This window comes from Chaetura pelagica, unplaced genomic scaffold (genome assembly GCF_000747805.2).
Source record: "Chaetura pelagica isolate M959 unplaced genomic scaffold, ChaPel_1.0 scaffold1037, whole genome shotgun sequence".
Taxonomy (NCBI): Eukaryota; Metazoa; Chordata; class Aves; order Apodiformes; family Apodidae; genus Chaetura; species Chaetura pelagica.
Window position 1 is genome coordinate 116,723 of NW_009953928.1, and position 19,556 is coordinate 136,278.

A 19,556-nucleotide genomic window follows, 5' to 3' on the forward strand; every position below is an offset into this window, starting at 1 on the left:
TCCCGTAGCCTACTATGAGTCTTCTGTTGGGGCAGTGTTTTGTGCAGTATTACAAAAACAGAATTCTGGATTTTAGTTCACAACTAGCTCTTTAGTGTAGCATCCAAGAGTTTTAGAACTTTTATTTCGAAGACAGGATAGCTTAGGGCTTAAGAGTAGAGTCATATCAGTTTGTTTCCAGCTGTAAGTGGAAACTGGGGTTTCTTCTGTGGAAGAATGATTTATAATCTGATGAATTGGAGATTTACTTTTGGTGACTCGTGGAACTGGTCAAGAAAAGTTATTTTTGTTAGTCTTGCAACAGGCTCTTGATCTATACAGGGTTTAAAATAAATGTATTGGTGTGTCTTGAGCACTCTCGAACTGCAGGTGCACTACAGGATTAATGTCCTTGAACTGACAGAGGTGAAGAGAATCTAGTCTCAAATCTCTAAGCCAAGTGTTAATGTGTGCTTCCTGAGGATCCCTGTGCATTTTGTTCTCTTCAGAGTAGTTTGCCTACAGTAATTGATTTTAAGCAGAGAAAAGGTTAACAGTGGTGAATTTCTAGGTGGTTTGGCAGGATCTCTAAGGTACAACTTTCATACCTGTGTCTGTTTTCTGACTGCATGCAAACTGCTGTTTATTGGTTGTGCAAACCTGGAGTTGCATGTCTCAATGTCTATTCAGGTCTGTCTAGCTACACCTGGTGTGATGACAGTCCTTATTTCTTACTGCTACATGAAACTTTGTTAGATTGATCTTTTGAAGATATGGCAGAAGAATAAACAAGAATGCACAGTGAGATACCCTTTGGCTAGGCAGGACTTTAAGAAGCTAACACAAGATGGCAAAAAAAGTCTTACTGTCATCTAATAAACTAAAATTTCTAACAGACATTCCAAGATGTTAATAATTTGGTAATTCTCTTAAGCACCCAGAAGGAGGCAATAGATGCTCTGTAGTAACAGTTCTCCAGTCCTTTGGGAGAAAAAAAACCCCACAACCTAGTGGATTATTAAGCATAGCACATTCTTTTTATCCTGAGATATTCGAGTGCTCAAGTTGTGTATTGCTTGTGTAATTTCTCAAATGTACTCTTTGTTTTTGCCTTACAACATGGGCATGGATCTGGTTGAGTCCTATATATGCTGATGTAATGATATCATCTTGTAAGAGTTTTAAAATAACTTGAAAATCTTGGAATCACAGAATGATTTGGGTTGGAAGGGATCTTAAAGATCATGTAGTTCCAACCCCCTTGCATGGGCAGGGACACATCCCACTGGACTAGGTTGCTGCAAGCCCCATGTAATTTGACCTTGAACATGTCCAGGGATGGGACAGCCACAGGCTCCCTGTTCTGTTGTCTCAGTACCCTCTGAAGAATTTCTTCCTAGATGATGAGATGAAGAGCTGAGCGTCAAATATTGCTGATTACAGAACACAATTTATAGAGACTTTTTAGTTGTTATTCAGGTGTCTGTACCAGTCTTGGGCCTGTATGTAATCTTATACTCAAATACATATAGAAATATGAACACGAGTTAGGAAATGTTTCAGTTGTGCTGTTCTTGGATAAACAGTGTTAAATTTTATAAAAAGCTAATACAGAGTTCACTGCCTGAAGCAGGCAACTGGTATGAAGGAAAATGTGTGCATATAGGTACTATTTGCCTGTTTATGTACCTAGAACTCTCTGAAAAAAACCCTGGATATGAAGTTATTTTATGTACCATTTTTTTCTCTCCAGTAAAAACCTGTATTTGTATGCCTGTTGTACTTGGTCAGAGTATGCATACAGGTAAATCCTAGTGCAGGCTGAAGCCTTGGGGTTATAGAATACTGGAAGCAGAAGGAATTCCCATGACTATGTACTGCAGATATTTTCACTCACTGTTTCTTTCCACACCCCAGTGTTTATTGTTAGTAGGGGAACCTCAGGTGCAACATTCCTGAAGTGGGGAATAATCTGTTTCTGTGCGGTGTGAACTCAGTCTGTAGAGGTGAAGCAGAAGACTCCAGATGGGTGGAGGCCTGGCAGAACTGGGGATGGGCTCATGTGCTCCTTCATGCAGGTTCAGAGCCTTTTAAGTCTTATGGATGCTTGAAACCTTTTATACTGTTTGGCCGCTATTTTCTGGTCTTGGAAATAACTTCAAGTATGTCTATCTGTAATGTTTGAGAGATGGAGCAGGCAAAATGGTTATGGCTTATCATCATAGTTTTTGCAATATATTAAGGGTTATCATATGCAAATAATGTTACTCTATTTCTTTAAACTTGATGGGAAATCCTGTAGAGAGCAAATGTAAAGCTGATACAAGTCAAGACTATAAAAAAGGTATTTTCTAATCTTGTTTCTTCTGACCTGTTTGCTTATCACTGTTTACTGTAGAGAATTTATGGACCTCCAGAGGCTATCCACAGTCACTATATGAGGCCCAAGTGTAATGTTATGCTATGTTTAATACTTCAGAGCAGTGCAAAAACACACGTGGCCTTGATTCTAAAGCAAAATACCTCTGAAAAAAAAGTCTGAAACTTGAACTAATCACCTATCAAGCTGTAGGAAAGCTTACCAGGACCTTGAGTGCACAGTATCACCTGAGAAGGTCAAAGTGGGGTTTTAAAAGTGTCCAATTTTTTCTCTTTGCACCTTTCTTTTTCCTGAGGCATGAGCATCCAGTGTTGATTTGCTGTACAACCTATTGCCATGTTGTATCAGAAACCTTGTTTTCTGAACTCTAAATGGAAGGAATGGGGCACCTCATTGCAAACCTCTAAGTTTGAGTCTGAAATGAATCAGTGGAATTATAGGTGCCACTTTTTTATGTTCTTTTGGAACTCGGAAATTTGACATGACTTCTTGTTGAGGTATTTCTGTCTGGATGCCAAATTATGGAACTGAGCCTTTTTTTGTGATAGGTACAATACAGGCATGTAGACAAAAAAAGGTTACAACCCAATTGTTCTGTGCTTTGGTTTGCTTTCATTTGTATGAAATAACGATTTGGGGTTTTTTCCTAGTATATGCCATGGATTGTGCTCCAAGGATGATGAGCTGTATAATGATCAGTCTAAAATGTTGGGTAACTTTTACTCCAGTTTTGTGCAGTATCCTAAATATTTAACTTTCCAGCTTTACTGCTATCTGTATTTGCATATACATATATATGAATGACACTTAAAAAAGTTAATGTTTGCTAACTAATTCACAATTTATGCACTTTCAACTTCAAGCCAAGAAAGAAATTAATGCAGCTGAAATACCATGGTGGTGTGTAATTCAGCAAATGCTGACTTTTTTGTAGCAGTCATCTGTGTCTACTCAGAATGATTGTTGCTTTTTCAAGATATGCAGGTTTATTTAAACCCTACCACAGTTAATGTTTTCAGCCTTAAAGTAAGTAGAGGTCTCTCTTGGACTCAGTCCAGTTTGTGCCTTGTCAATATAGAAGTTCAGTAATAAGCAGCATTGCAGAAAATACTTTTGCTACTTCTGGAAGAAGAATGAGGTCTTACGTGGTGCTTTACCCCAGTCTTTACACATGCTACTTATGACATGGCATTTCTTGTTGCAAGGCAAGGGTTGTTTACTTTCCTATAGTCATTGAGGGGAAAAATAATTTGTGGTGATTTTCTGGTTTTCTTCAGAAGTACTTTGAAGAACAGGAATTGAAATGCCAGACCCTTAGTAGTTGCTGATCTCTTCTGATGCTATTTCTTTGGAAATGGTCAAAGCAAATGTTTCAAAACATGTTTCGAGAAAAGTCAATGATGGAATGAAGTGTCCCTTGTTTTAAGTTTTATCCTAATGCCTCTTACACAGGGCAGAAACATAAATGTTTTATAAATAGTGAAACATCATCCAACTGGATGTAGTGTTAAAAATCTTAATTGTGTAGATATTAGACATGTGTTTTTGTTTGAAGCCAAATAGTACTGAGCAGCACTGAGTTTGGGATTGCTCTGCCATTGACCGTTCTGTAACTGATTGTGCTTGACAGGGTGCTGAACCATTTCCTATGAACTATAGTATTAACTAAAAAGGCTATACCAGATGATTCTTGAGGTCCATTCTGACCAGGCATTCTATGTTTCATTCCATTAGAGATGATTCCCTTACCTTGCTCAGCTTTGTGTGCTTTTGTCATTGTATGCTGTTAACCTGGGTTTTTCTTTGTAGATGAATTTGTACAGGAAGAACTCATCTGAAGTTTTCTTGTTTTTTGAAGCTGCTTCAGCTTTCAGATTCCTTTTTCAGAAAGTTGATTGTCTAAACGCAATGTTTCAATATCACATCTCATACAGTCTAATACTTCATAATTTTTGACTGCTTCTGAACATAAAAAAAATTTGAAAAGTATAAAATGACTGTTTCCTAATTTTTCTAAAGCAATAGCACTAGTTTTGTGTAAATACATGTGTACTTAAAAACATTTCTTCCAACACTTCCTAACAGTGTATTGACCATTTATTCAACTTTAGGTTTCTCTGAAATTCCTCAGTCTGCTGTTTCCACTTACAGTCTGTGCCAGAGTGGATACCTTTTCTGTGTCCTCTACTTCACTGATGGCTTCTTTCGTATAGCTAATTACATGGAATCATAGAATAATTTTGGTTGGAAAAGTTCTTTAAGATGGAGTCCAACCATTAACCCAGCACTGCCAAGTCCACTCCATACACAAATAAATATGTACATTAATGCAGTAAGAAGTAAAGCATGTGATCACCCTGGCTTGAAACTACAATGGGTAGAAATGCCTTTAACTTAGGTGATTTAACTTCACAATGGAAGTGAAGGACAAAGTCTATTCTTGTGCTTCTAGAAGTGTTCTTAGTGACATGGAGCCTTTCCTTGTCAGTAGAAGCATATATCCCTAGCTGTGGCTGTTATTTCTGCTGCTCTCTCTCTCTTGCAGTGGCTGAGAAAAGTTTAGGTGTGCTTAGCTTCTATGTGTTGGGGATAGGGGAGAAAAAGTGTAGGAAATTATTCTGCTACCTAAATTAAAAAGATTGATAGCAGTCTCTTTTTGGTAGTGATTGGGAGTCTTTGGAGGAAGGACTGTGTTTTGCTGTGTGTATTTTTACAAAGCTGCATGTAACTTCAATTTGCGTTTTACTAGTGAATTCAGTTCACAGAATCATCCTGCTTGGAAAGGGCCTTGAAGATCAGCAAGTCCAGCCATCACCTAAATCCACCAATCATAACCTAATCTACCCATTCAGTGCTTAAATCATGTCCCATAAAGTGTTGAAACGGATCTCTTGATGACCTTTCTTCCTGTGTTGTAATGCTTTTTAAAGAATTTTCACTTTAAGGTTTGTTTAGTTTTTTTCCCCAATAAGTCATCTGTTTCAGTTGATTCCCATGTGCAATATTTCAGTAGCTGGATCAGCACATAATAGTTGGGGGATACACCTTAGTCTTCCTTAGCATGACCTTCATGGAGGCCTTATCAGCTTTGTTCATGCTACTTCAGCATGGCCAATCAAGCTTATTGACATCCTCTAATCATTATAGGCATTTCCTCCCTTTGAAGAACACAGACTTGTTTCTGACATGTAGTTAGAACATATTCAAACCAGTAAGATCCTTGGATGACTTGACAAAGGAAAGGGTAGAGGTGTTTAATTACCTTTGTCCTCTTCAGAACAGTATTGTACACTGTTTCATCTGGGAGATTAAGTATAAAAGCATATTCCAGTTGCATTCTTGTGTGAGATCTTTTGCAAAAGAACCTTTTTACTTCTTATTAGCAGTTATCTCTTTCCATCACTTAAGAGTTGTAGTTGAGTTGAACTCAGGATTATAAATAAATAATTGTAAAAGGATATTTGACATAGAAGAAATGGACTTAGAATTCTGCCCCTGTCATCCTACTTTATCTTTGTAGCTTTCAGTTTAGGAAAGACCTTAGTGGCTGGCTTTCATTTAAAGGGAATTTGTGCAACCAGCAGTTTCTTTATTGTTCAAAAATCAAATATAATGTGTATAATTTCAGGTTTTACTGTGCATTCAGAAAGAAGTCTTGGCTGTTGCCAGAATGACCCTCCCTATCAGAGATTTTCTGAGCTATTCAGAGTTGGAAGCTGCACAGCTCCCCGTTTGCACTTAGAGCTGCTGAAATCTTCCGGATTAGCATGCCTGGGAAATGGTGGTGGGACACTTGAACTCAAGGAGTTCCTGTTCTTTTCAAAGTGTTTCCTAACTAAAGTTGTGGTATCACTTTTGATCCATGATTTGCATTGCTTTACAGAGGGTTTCTTCATGTGTAATTCATGCACTCCAGTTGTGTGCACGTCTCTCTCCCCCTCACACCTCCTATTTCTGTTTAAATTTTGGGAGATTTCCTATCCCATAAAAACATCTTCCTTATTTTTCACAATGCCTCCCCTGAGGGTGCCTAGCAAAATCCTGTGTGATTTGTAGCATCTCCCAAGGTGTTACTGTATATGAAAGCAGAGAATAATTTAGTTTTTTCTGAATAAAGATTCTTAACAAAAAAAAAAGGGGGAGGGAGACTGGGAAGGGGGAAGTTTCATACTCACTGCATGATATAGACAATATTTCCTGAGACAGGAGATACTAACCTCAAAGAATTTAAAATAAAACATTGATTTTATTATTTTTTTGAAAGGGGAATAGGGGAGAGAAAATGGTAGAATAGTTAGTCTTTTTATCCTGTGTGCAGATGAAATTGATTAAACCTTAAAAACTCGCCTCAGTCCACCCGGTTTATTAATTGAAGAATTTCCTCTTCCCCAGAATGGGAAGTGCACATTAAAACAGCTTTGCCCCTGAGTAGCAATGATACTTGAGAATGGTACATTTTCTACAATCCTATTTTCTCTTCTGCACTAGAGGAAATCCTAACATGGTAAAAAGCATATTTAAAAAAAAGTATGTTTAAGGAAGTCCTCTGTCATTTCCCTGCAAAGCATGAAATTAAATTATAGCCCATGGCCCACAATTATTTTATTTTTACATTTCCAATTCTGTTTTCTGCTTCCTTTTGGTGCCTGTGAACAGGAGTTGTACTGTTTGTGCAAAGTCAGCTAAAGAGATTACCACAAACAGGACAGGACATAGTAGCTTAAAAAAAGCCCAGAGTTGGAATCTTTGTCTGTGTTCTGTGCTCCCGTGGTAGGCAAAACCTCCCCCTTGGTCACACAGGGACCTGACCCTCTCCTCTTCTTCTTCCGCTAGCTCAGGTTTTACTGTTTGGAGCCAAATCACCTTTGTATTGACATCGTGTGGGGAATCTAATGCAATACCAAAGTTTTGCTTGCCAAAGTAATGGTAAATATTCTAAAATAACTGATCTACATTTGTTAGAGTAGTTGAGATTCTGTCTATCACAGAATCACCAAGGCTGGAAAAGACCTTTAAGACTATCAAGTCCAGCCTTTTGGTGGTTCTTCTCAGTAAGGATGAAATTGCTAGCTGGTGCTTGGAGTTGATAACTGAATGGGTCTGAAAGAGGACATAGTGCATGTATAATAAAATAGTAATAAACTTTTGGAACTGATAAAGTAATAAGAGAGGCTGAAAAGTGTGAGTGGTTTTTGTTTTTCTTTTTTTTTGGTTTTGTGTTTAGGTGGTTTTTTGCTTGGTGGTTTGTTTTTTTTTTTTTATTTGTGGGGTTTTTTCTTTTTTGTGTTTTTGTTTCCTTAGGCCTAGTGATGCTGTCTTTAACTTAGTGTAGATGTTGTGCTTTGCTGTAGGGCTCCATCTACACACAGCTTGGTTGGGGAGCTTGGGTATATAATTTACAAGCATGCAACAGGTTGCACAAACAAAGTGTTTTGAGTTCACTTACATGCAGAACTGCAACAATTTCTATGATGGAGTTTGAAAGAGATTAGTTACTTACGACATAACATGCTCTTCCAAAATAAACATGGCAATTACTGTGCATTACAGTGTTACAGCCTTGTAGGCTGGGTGCTCACATGGTGCTTCCCTGTGAATACTGGTAGAACAGATCTGGTTTTTACTAATTGTGTGCTTTTGCATAACCAGTGCAGAGTTTGTCTACTTTAGCTTCAGGGAGCTAGATCAAGTCTACTTATGTAAATGCTTAACTTCTATATTATTTATTATTATTACTTATATAAGCTGTGTGGAGCTCAAAGGTGGATGTTTTGCTCTTCATTTGAAAAAATTGAGCTAATGGCCAGTTTAGGTGAAGCGAGTTGCTGCCTTCTGGGCTTTTGCAACTTTCCATATCTATGAGACCCCTGATTCCACTAGTCTCATGAGTAAACAGCAATAAATTACTTCCCTGGCAACCGTTCATCAGCAGATGCTCCCCAAAATTCAGAAGCAGGAGTGGGTTGGATGTCATTGTTCAAGGCAGGGGCTGGACTTTCTTTCCCTTCTCTGTCAAGGTCTGTTTCTTAACATCAGAGTTCTGTGTTCCCTGTCACTTTTGTGGTACAAATGAGTGCTGCTGCCTTCTGGTCTAGCTGGTGCTTCTTGTGGTCTTCTCTGTGATGCTGTGCTGCTGCTCTTGTGTTTTTCCTGTATCTGGCTCCCATCCAGATTTTCTCTGTTCATGTGTTATCTTTCTTGTTTGTTTTTCTTCACTCAGACTATCTAGTTTACTTTGTGTTTTCACTGTGGTCTATCTGCTTATCTTGCAATATAATTCCCATCTTTCCCCACCCCCTTGTGTTTTCTGATGACAACTAGTTTGTTTGATTTGCTTTTTACAGGGCTCCATCTGAGCTGTATGTCATCATGTGGGGGATACTCTGATAGCTGATCTTTCATTTTCAAGCAAAGTGAGAAATTGCATGTCAGAAGGATTCTTTATCTTTCTGAACGTTCTTGAACACCTCTTTCTTAGATGTAACAGCAAATAAAAGGTTATACCTCTGTGTTTTTTTTTCTATAGGGGAAATAATTTGAATACCTTTGTTTAACTTTATCATTGATTCTATATGACCTGCTTCAATGCAGATAAAATATTTCTCTTGATTGCTGTGCTTCCTTATATACAGACTTGACCTTTGCATGTGTCTTTGCTTCATTTAGAATAATTTCAAGTTGGTTGCCTGCTTTGAGGGCTTGAGAAACACTCATCTCTTCCATATAATTCTTCTTAACTCTGTAGGACCATATTCTGTGTCCTTTGTTGAGCAAAAGCAGTGTGTTTCAGCTCTGTTCCATTTTATACAAGAACCCATGGCAGATGTTCAGTGATTAGATGGTGTGGATCTATTGAGTGATTTTATCACCTTGTTTTGTTTTTGGAGTATTCACTTGGTATGGCTTTTGAAGTGAGAATGTTTAAATGAGAATACTCTTATATTCTGTCCTCAATTCACCTTTCCTACTTGAATCTTGCTCTTCTGTAAAAAAATCTTCAGGATTGTTGTTCCTTTTGTTGACTGAACTCCAATGTGGTAGTGAGTTGATTGATAATTAGTGTGTGATTAATTAGGTAGTGAATATGAAGTTAAATGTGCTGTAAATAGCAGACTTACATGCTATGAGGAAAAAGTGTAGTGAATGAGGTGTTCCATGTTACAAGTGACCTGCCAACTCTCCTGATTAGAAATACTATGTTTGTGAATGGCTGGGTACATCATTTTGACTTCCCTGGATTATTTCTGTTTAGTATTTAATTAACTTTTATGTAGGAATGGAGAGCAAATAAGGAAATGGGCTCTAGAATAAAATGTAAAACTGTCTAGCAGAAGACTGAGGGGTTTGGAACAGGGTCAATTGTCAAAGATGGCTCATTAAACAGCTCAGTTTAAAGTGGGAAGCCAAGGAACTAAATCTCAGCATTATTTTTTTGTCTTGTTACCCAAAGGTCCTGTAAACTTCATGTCTTGATGTGCATGAGTGGACATGTACAGAACATCCTCATGCCTTGGGGAGGGTGCTGTTAAAGTATGTCTGTCAGTGCTGCCCTGAGCTTTCCCTTGGCTTCACCACTCAGTAGAAGAGCATCAGCTTCCCACCATGCTTGGGTGGCAGTCCCCTGCCATGCTTCCTGTTCCTGCTGGCAACATCTCTTGTGAACTGTGCCCAGTTAGCATGTTAAGGCTTTGGAGGAGGCACAAGAGTTGTACTGAGGCACAAGTTTGTAACTCTTGGTGTGCTCCATCTCCTTGCCTTGTAATACATTTTTGTGTGGACAGTCCTTATGTATTTCCATGTTTTGCTGGAGTTTTTTCTGTGGACTGTACCATTTACCTTGTCTTTGTTTATCTTCTCTTTGCTATGAAAAGCCCCGACATAAACATTCTTGACCTTCTAGCAACTGGGCTGATAATTTTTATGGCTTTTTTTAAAGTGTTGCTAATAGATTCATAAATACAACAATTACAAGTACTTGCTTTATAACAACTATATTCAAAGCAGTTGATTTAGTGTTTCAAGATAAAGTGACCCTGTTACTGAAAATGCACATAACGATGTAGATTTTGTCTCCTGTTGGAGGGAAGAGATACCACACCATAAACAATGCATCTTATCAGCCACCCTTTTGGAGGCCAGATTTGGATCTGGTTACTTTGGCTCAATTCTGAAGCTTAAGGATTGCCATGCTTTTGTGCTTGTAGCAGAGTTAGCAAAAACTGAAGCTGCAGCATTGGTTTCTTTACTAGATGCATTTTTTAAATAGTATTAATAGAAAATTTGACTTCATAGTTAAGTCTTAATTATTAGTTCCCAATAATTTTAAAGATATCACCTGGCTGCTAATAATTACTGTGTGGTAGAGCTTAATACAAAATGTGTTGTATTAAGTTTTTTTTAAAAAAAGTGTGCTAAGTGCATGCATTGGGAGTGTTTTGTCCCCCTGGAGCTGTTTTATGCTCTTCATGTTTCTGTATGGTGTGTAAAGACTGAGCTTTTGTACTGCGTTGATGATGCTTATGTTATACTTTAAGTGAGTTCTAAATGAATACAATTCTTGCAACAATGAAAAACACTTTTGAAGATGGAAAGTCTAACTTCAATTTGTCATGGAGAGATGCTTTAAGTGATGGGTGATAATTCTGTGAGAGCTTTGGAAATGTCATAATTATCCAACTAGCATTCTGAAGGGTTTAGCATTCATTATTACAAGATGAAAGCTTTGGTAGTTTGAAAATAGTCATTTGTAACTATATATTTTTTTATTATTTTCTTGTTGTAGCTCCCGCCCACTCAGTCACCCATGCACTTCAACCTCAGAATAATTTCCTATCCAGAGTTCATGGGAATTACAAACAAGGGTAGCTGTTGTCACAGCCATTGTAAAAGCTAAAAAAAAAAAAAAAAAAAAAAAGCAGGGGGGGAAGGGTTGTAGAGGGCAAAGGAACAAGGAACAGTTGTATTGATTTCTTGTTCTTCTGATCAAAAGCTTAAGGCAAATACTAAAAGTACTTAAATGCAGAATGCTGCTATTTTGCAGGATTTCTGCCTTCTATCATAATTCAGAATGTGGTTTTTGACATGACTTTCTGGTAGTTTAGATTTTTGTTTTAGTTGTTTATGCTTAACCTTTCTTGGTTAAAGTCTTAATTTTACTCTTTTGTTATATTCAGAATAGTTCAGTTACCTGGAATGAGAGAGGAAAATTCTGACTTAATGGAATGCCCAACTTTCATCAAAAGCTTCTTTGAAAACTAATTTAAATCCATGAAATTCAAGTGGCTTCATTTGAAGGATTAAGGATTCATGACAGCAGTACTTTGAAAACTAAAATAAAAATAATCCATAGCATGACAGGTAACTTAAAGTGTGGAAACTTTCCTGAAGAGATCTAAGAACTGGATCTCTTGGTGGGTGTGTACACATTCAGATGATGTACATCTGAATTGGGAGTGAATGAGGACTTAAATCACCTCTTCCTCACATTAAGGGATTGTAAGAATTAATTTGGACTAGGGGTAAACCTGCTTATGGTGATGGTCATCTTGTTTTCACTTCTATCAAATTTTGGACTCTGAAAGAAGAAATGGTGGGAAGTGGATGGGGGCTGAGGATTGCAGGCAGTTATGTGGCATTTACTTGGTTCTTACTGGGATGTAAGAACCCAGTTGTGTTTCTTTGGCTGTACCAGATTCTTGCTTAGCTTCTTAGATTATCTTTTTTAGGTGAGGCAAATGTCATGTTTCTGTTGCTGGAAGGGTAATCTTAATTTTTTAAAAATGCAGTGATAACATTCTTAAACCTGAACTGTTAACATGGAGGAATATGTAAACTATTATGTGCTTCCATATTTTTTATTTGATTGTAGCATATAATAGCTTAAGTTCCTGAGGTCTTGTTTTCAGACACAGCCATGTATTTGATATGCTCACTGTGATTTGTTTTTTTCCTGGGTATTTGTACATATGCTGAAAGTCTTTTTATAAACCATTTAAGAAAATTATCCTTAATCTCTTTATGCTGCTGCAGTACTGACTGTGAATTCTCCTCCAGGTGCCCAGATTATTGATTTGATGATGCTTGTAATAGATGTGACAAAAGGGATGCAGACACAGTCAGCAGAGTGCTTGGTAATTGGGCAAATTGCCTGCCAGAAGATGGTGGTAGTTCTGAACAAAATAGATCTCCTGCCAGAGGGGAAGAGACAAAGTGCCATTGAGAAGATGACTAAGAAAATGCAGAAGACCTTGGAAAATACTAAGTAAGTTAACAGTAATATTAACAGCTAACTTGTACTAAAATATTCACCAAAAGTACTTTACCCATATATCCCTTCCAACGTGCTTCTAAACAGACTGAGACACCTAGCAAAGAGAAGGGGTGGAATGATTACCAGAAACTCAAATGCAGTCCTGAATTTGCTTCTGGAAGTATCATATGCAGAGAAATATTTTCCTATAATGAAGCATTTGGATATAATTAAGCAGAGTGCATGAAAGAAAAGCCAAAATATCCAGGTGAAGAACTGGTGTGGGGAGAGGGGTGGTGTTTGGATGGGCTGACAACTTTTGTTGTCATCTACCAGTCTTTTTCACTTCAGAAAAAAGAATGTGTTAGAGAAAGGGGGAACACACAATATATCAAAGCAATTTGAATCAACTGGCTTTTATAGCTGTGAGCTTGTTGATCAAATTCACAGGTAGTCCCAATAAGGGTAGCACTGAGATAATAAAGTTAGGAAAATGTCAGATGAAAAAGTAAGTTATCTGTAATACTGCTTAATCCACATTCCATATATCAACCTTTCAAGCAAATAAAACCATAAAAAAGCCATTAGATAATTATCTCTGTTACTCATCTGTGCCAAGAAGTTAATGATTTTTAAAGAGCGTTTATCTTAAAGTTTTATTTTGTCCTTTCAAGATTTTGTTGTTTGTTTTTGGTTTTTTTTTTTCTGTTTGAATGGCAGTAATTCAGGTGGGTACTTAATTCCTGGTTTAGTCCAAACTTGTATTGCAAATGATTGGAAAAAAAAAACAAATCACCTTTCTAGTTGCATATTCATAAAAGGAAGGCAAAATTTTGGATGGAAACTTGTGCTCAGACTTACTTTTTTTTATGTACATTGTTTGAATTATATCCTGGAGTGCAGTCAAAACTGAAAGGGAAGTGAATTTTTGAAACAGTTGACATTTTGAATGCAAGGTCCTTACCTCTAGCCCCCTTTGAAAGAAGGATGTGTATCAGCTGATCACAACAGCTGTGGTTTGACCTGGAGAGAAGTGCTCCTGTCATAATGTTTTAATTACTAATTTGAACTCTGGATCCTAGGAATGCTCTTATTGGATGTGTTTTTGTGTATTGTTCTCCTAACAAAAATACAGTTTTTTGCATGTGCAGTCTGTGCTTTGTGGTGCTTTGAAAGCACTGCTGACCTGGGCTTGATTATAAATTGCTTGTCCTGTTGTATTTTAGGCATGTGGTGTTCCTTGACAGCCTCTTTCCCACTTGACTTTAAATTTCCAAATGCATGTTTTTAACTGTTTCTGTGTATCTAAAGTACTGTTATTAGGACGGCATATGCTTGAGACGATTTGACAGCAGAAAACATGGCAATGAGTTTTTTTCCAGTAGTTCTTCTGTTGGTTGTTATTTCTCTATGCGCACAGGTGTGCCTGCACAATGCCACAGCAATAACACATTTTTTCCACATTTAACCTTTTATCTTTTTCCAGTAGGGTCTAAACTCCACATGACAATAAAGAAATGAGATGGAGTAAGAGTTTTGGTGGGGCTGAATCATGTTTGGAAGTGCTGCCGAAGGTGGTACATGATTACTCAAGTTTGTTCTGATGTAGGGGAGAAGGAGGATAGCACCTGGTTCAGTATAACTTCCTATTGGTTGCAATACAGTGCCCTCAAGTATTTGTAGGAAAGTAATTTTCCAAAAGTTTTATGGTTAATTGCAGACATTTCAGTGCACGTTTTTATTACCCCTTGTCCCTAGGTGCCCCAGACTTAGGGCATATAAACAAAGAAAATACCTTATATGCTTGATTACTGTGTGGTCACTATGTAGAACTTAATTTTTTATCTCAAAAAGGGAGTGAACTGGAGGAAGAAGACAAGGCCTTGATAAAGAAAATAAAATGCAATAGGGGGTGAATGTCAAAAGGATGACCCCAGTAATTACCTTTGGTTTGAATCTCTTGTGTAAGAATCAAATATCTGTGGGAACCAATCACTTTTCTGTTATTGCTGATTATTATTCCAGTGCTTTAATATATATTTAAATTACTAATCTTGATTTCTGCAAAAATGCTGTAATAATTTGACTTATAGTCTAACTTCCCTTTCCAGCAGGTAGGCAAAAGAGTATCAAATTATTCAAATACTAGATGTCATTTTAGAGAGAAAAAGCGAAGTTTGTTGTGGAAAAGGCTGCTGAATATTAAGGGCTTGAAGAGCAAAACTGATTTTAAGAGAAAACCTAAACTGAGCTCAGCTGTGGAAGTATTGATCTTCTCTGACCTGTTGCATGTTTGAGACTTGTGAGTTCCATGAACTTTTATTTCAGTAGATTTAGATCTTTCTGTTGTCTGCAGATTTTGGAGTCTGCCTGCAGACCTGGGTAGGCATCGTGTGCCCTCTTGGATTTGTTTCCTATTTTGAAGTGACTCTGAAGTTATGTTTGTCATTGTTTTAATGAAAGTTGAAGACTGTGCTAGCTTCCAGGGAAAATGGCTTGAATACAAAGGCACTGCAGTGAGACTGGGTAGCAGTCCCTGTTTTGCTTTTGACTGCCACAGAGTTGAATCAGTAATTAATGCTGAACAGGACTGAAGATTTCATGGTGAGATCCAGTAGCACAGATGTGGTTGAAAAGAAAAATTTGTCAGTTATTCACTGTGGGGGAAGAGCAGATTAATCAGAACTTGAGGGAATTTCCTTGCCTTCATTGTCAGATGAGCCTGGAATTCTCACTGACACATGTAGGAGATCTGTGGTCTAATGGTGGGAGTCTTTCTCTCTTTCAGGTTCTGTGGGTGCCCTATTGTTGCTGTTGCAGCAAAGCCTGGTGGACCGGAAGCCCCAGAGTCTGAGAATCCAATAGGTGTTTCTGAATTAATTGAGGTACCTGCTGATGTCCATAATACTAACATTAGATGTGTTTAAACTTTAAGTCTTTTGAAGTGCACTGTATTAATGTCTAGAGCTGAGGAACTCTTGCGTTATTGTAGGTTTTTTAAAGAACCTGATTTTTTTAGGGATTCCTTCCAGTGAATGGAGAAGTTGAGGTTGCATGGCCCAAAAGTGGATCTCCTTCTTCAACTTCTACTATGCTTCAGTGTCTTTGAATAGCTGTGTCTTAAGAAACAGCTATTATACATGTGGTTAAATTCATTTTAAAGTTGTAAAGGATTACGAAGCATAACGAATAAAAACAAGCTTAAAATTCTGCCAAATCCCTGCTGGGTGGTGTTGTACAATTGTACCACAGTTAAGAAAACAGCAAAGTTGTTAAGTCAGACACTTAAAAGTTATGTATTGGGAATTGTCTCCTTCCTTTGTGTATGCATTGTGATCCAGTGTTTAAGGGCACGGTTCTTTAAACAACCCTTACCTTGTTCCTTGCACAGGATGGACAGGGCTCAACTAGTGAGCAGATAGTTTTTATTTTACTTTAATTCTCATTTTTTTGTGTGGCCTCATGACTCTAGTCAAAGACTGTATTCAGAATTCTGCCTTCAGAATGATTAATTTCCTCCTGGACTTCTCTTTGGCACACATCACTGTGCTCTTTGAACAGCTGGCAAACAGTTGATTTACTTCCAAAAGACTTATAGGAAGTGTTGAGGTGACTTTAATCCATATTTAGACCAGGAAGCTGAGGCATGAAGGAGTTAGGGCCACTGAATTTTTACTAATTTTTGTTGCCACATTTAAGGAAACTAGGAGCTCTTTTGGGACATCCTTGTGTTCAGATCATAGTACCTTCCAATTTTGATTGCAATTGTGAATGCTTAGCACTTCTGTTGAGCTTTGACATTTCTCTTTGGATAGTCTGAGCTGTACATGGTCAGTGACTGTGTGAGAAGTTCATTTTTTTTTTTTAAGACAATACATGGGAATTATTGCATAAGCAAGTGTAGAATCCTTTCCCTGGAGAAACACTACTTGCCTTCGTGATGAAACCATCTTTCTCTGTGGTACTCTGCCTTGCTTACTGCATGCCTTGCATGTCTGCAAAAGATAAAAGCATGGCTTGGATTTACCCTGTGTCTGGAATAAGGTAGGGCCTGGAAAAAGCTATATGATTGTATGACTAACATATTGGACCTATATGAGCAAGAGGAGAGTAAGCAAACTGATTCTTAGTTCCAGCAATGTAGGGTTTTTGGGTTTGGTTTTTCTTTTCAGAGCAGGAGAGAGTAAATTCTCAGGCTTTCAAAAAAACTAAGTTGCACAATAAGTTACATAGCATGGAGCTTTTACTGTGAACGACAAGACACTTAAAATAACTCTGAGACAATTTTTTAGCTTTTAGTAGACTTGTCACCCTTTCTGAGAGTATGTTTTAGGGAAAAGTAGCATCTTTGCCCTGGAAGGGTGTTGCTGCTGTTTGCAGGCAGCAGAAAAGTCCTACAAAAGAGGCATGATTCTTTGCAGACTTGTCAAGGTCTGATTTGGATGCTGCCAGGTTAAAAATACTTGTAAATTGCCGAAGTTAGGGTGTAGCACCAGTCATCAAAAATCTAGGGATGCCTGATCCAGGGCAGCCTGGCTTGTAGAAAGACGGGATATTCCACAAAGCTGCTGAACACTGAGTGTTGTCCTGCCTCCCAAGCACGTGTGGCCTGCGGTAGGCCTGGGGGTGTGATGTGGTATGGCCTTAATGTAGACTTAGCAAGAACCAGGCTGTCCACAGCAATGTCTGGAGAGCTGGAGATGGGCAAGTCCTTAGTCCTGTCTTCATACAGTTCTGAGTAGATGTACTGAGATGTTTCTCAGGGTTAAAACCTTTGAAGGAAATATCGATGTTGCAGCTGTTCCTGTCAACTTTGAGACCTAATATTTAGAAGAGCTGGCAAATGCTGCGTGAACCCTGCTGTTGAGCTTTAAGGTATTATCCTTTCTGTCCTAGATAAGAGACTCTTTTCATTGTTCTGCCATTGCAACTTGGGCTTAACCTGTGGTTTCTGACCTTAAAAGCAGTCAAGGCAGTGCCAAGTTTGTGCTGATGTTACAACAGAGGCAGAGATCAAAAGATTTGAGGCAGGGGTGAACTGGTTCCTTTGAAGCACTGTTGGCTACATGACTGCATTTCTATAATTAAGGTCTTCTGTTTGTCATGATAGATTTTAAAAAACATAGTATTTGTCAGCAAAACAGAAATCCTGAACTTGGAGAATATATCTGGAAAATGATGCTTATGTAGCTATTTTTTGTAGTGGTTTTATTTTAAGAAGCATTAACAGAAATCTGAAGGGGAAGTTGACTTTGAAAACTTAACCCAGTACAATAGTTTTCCTGGGAGGGAGGCAGGGATGGGCTTTATGGAGCACTAATATCAGTATAAGTTCATTTTCACAAGATCCAAAAAAGCTGAAGTAGCAAAATGCACTGTAAAATTGTACTTTTGGTGTGTGCGTGGGGTGAAGGTGGAAGTACAGTTGTTTGTTTTCTCTTTGCTTTGCTGCAGTGTTTATATTGAGTTTGGCAGCAACTTTATTGCCAGTGCAGTTTTGCTAACCAAGCTAAATGTGCAGCAGCAAATCTTTCTAAGGCAGAAAATCGAACTGTTCCTGCTGCTCCGTGTGCATCTCCTCTGTGGCACACACAGTTCATTTGACATTGGTGTGTTCTAAGCTCACCAGGAGATGCCTGAAATTGGCAAAAAATGCAAGTTAGTTGAATCAATCATCCACTTGCCTTCCTTTTGCTGTATGGCTGTCATGGCTTTTCACCCAGGCACGGTGCTGCTTTTATCTTTTTATTTTTCAGGTCCTGAAGTCTCAAGCTTACCTGCCATCAAGGGACCCCTCAGGACACTTCCTTATGGCAGTCGACCACTGTTTCTCTATCAAGGGTCAAGGCACAGTGATGACAGGGACTATTCTTTCTGGCTCTGTTAGCCTTGGTGACAATGTGGAGATTCCTGCCCTGAAGGTGAGTCTCTCATTTTCACTCCCCTCCAATTTTCCTGATAGAAAGAGAGACTTAACAAAGAAGCGTGTGTTCCTTTCCAGTCTGAAATTATTCAATTATATTGTCTGTCCTTTTTTTTTTTTTTTTGGCACTCCACTATATGAGAGCTTATAAAAGGAAGACAGATTTTTAAATAAGGCAGCTTGTGAAGTTACCTGCTCTGTTTTAGTTGAATGAAAAGAAGGCAGACCTAGATTAGCATGTTAAACTTTCAAAGTTAGAAAAGCAAGGTGGGCATCTTTCCAAGACAGGATGTGCCTAAGGACTTGAACAAAGTTTGAGTGAGGCTACTTTCATTTGAGATGTGTTGCAGTGAGAAGGCCTGCAAAAGAACCTGAGTAGATAGGTTTCCTGAAATGTCTGGAAGTGAAGGAAATGACAAGAAGAGGGCACTGAAATGCTTGATGCACGTTCTCTTTGTTTGCTGGGGCTTTAACTGATGTCAGCATGTCCTGGGAGAAATTCTGGGATGTAATTGGTGGCTTGTTTCCATTGGGCTTTTTAGAGAGCCTGTAGGAAGTCAAAAGGCCTTTCAGTGGCCTTTGAACTGCTTGTTATTACTATTTTGTTTCCTTAAAATATATTTATCCGTTGAAAGAAAATGGGGTGACTTTAGGCTTGGAACAGATGAAGCCTATTTCACAGGTGCTAATTTGAACTGCTCATAGCTTCCTTTTTTATTAATTGGGCAAAATAAGTCAAGATTTTGGAGCATTTTGCAGCTGCCAGTTAAAGCAGACCCAGCCAGTTACATCTGTGAGTAGGTAGCTTTTGGCTGAACAAGGCTGGATGGAGCCACTTTAGTGCTGTCAGTATTATCCTCAAGTTGTGTTAATATAAGGACCTTACTCTTACACGAACATGCTGCTTTCTCATTTTTCCTTCTACATTGTGGGCAAGTGAAGGATTAAGTGAGGTATTCTGGTTTTACCTGAAATATTTTGCTGATAGCTGCTACAATTTTTCTGGTCAGCCTCTTCTGTGGTAA

The 19,556-nt window shown here is 38.2% G+C and overlaps 1 protein-coding gene across 1 annotated transcript in view; it reads left to right on the forward strand.

Moving 5' to 3' along the window:
• Positions 1–11,709: 11,709 nt before the first annotated feature.
• The window catches only part of EEFSEC (eukaryotic elongation factor, selenocysteine-tRNA-specific), an 88,937-nt gene continuing 81,090 nt past the window's right edge, over positions 11,710–19,556 (forward strand). Inside the window, exons 1-4 of the mRNA XM_010001602.1 lie at positions 11,710–11,716; positions 12,413–12,620; positions 15,397–15,493; positions 18,365–18,529. Coding sequence (XP_009999904.1) covers positions 11,710–11,716; positions 12,413–12,620; positions 15,397–15,493; positions 18,365–18,529 — 477 coding nt within the window. The remainder of the gene's footprint in view (positions 11,717–12,412; positions 12,621–15,396; positions 15,494–18,364; positions 18,530–19,556) is intronic.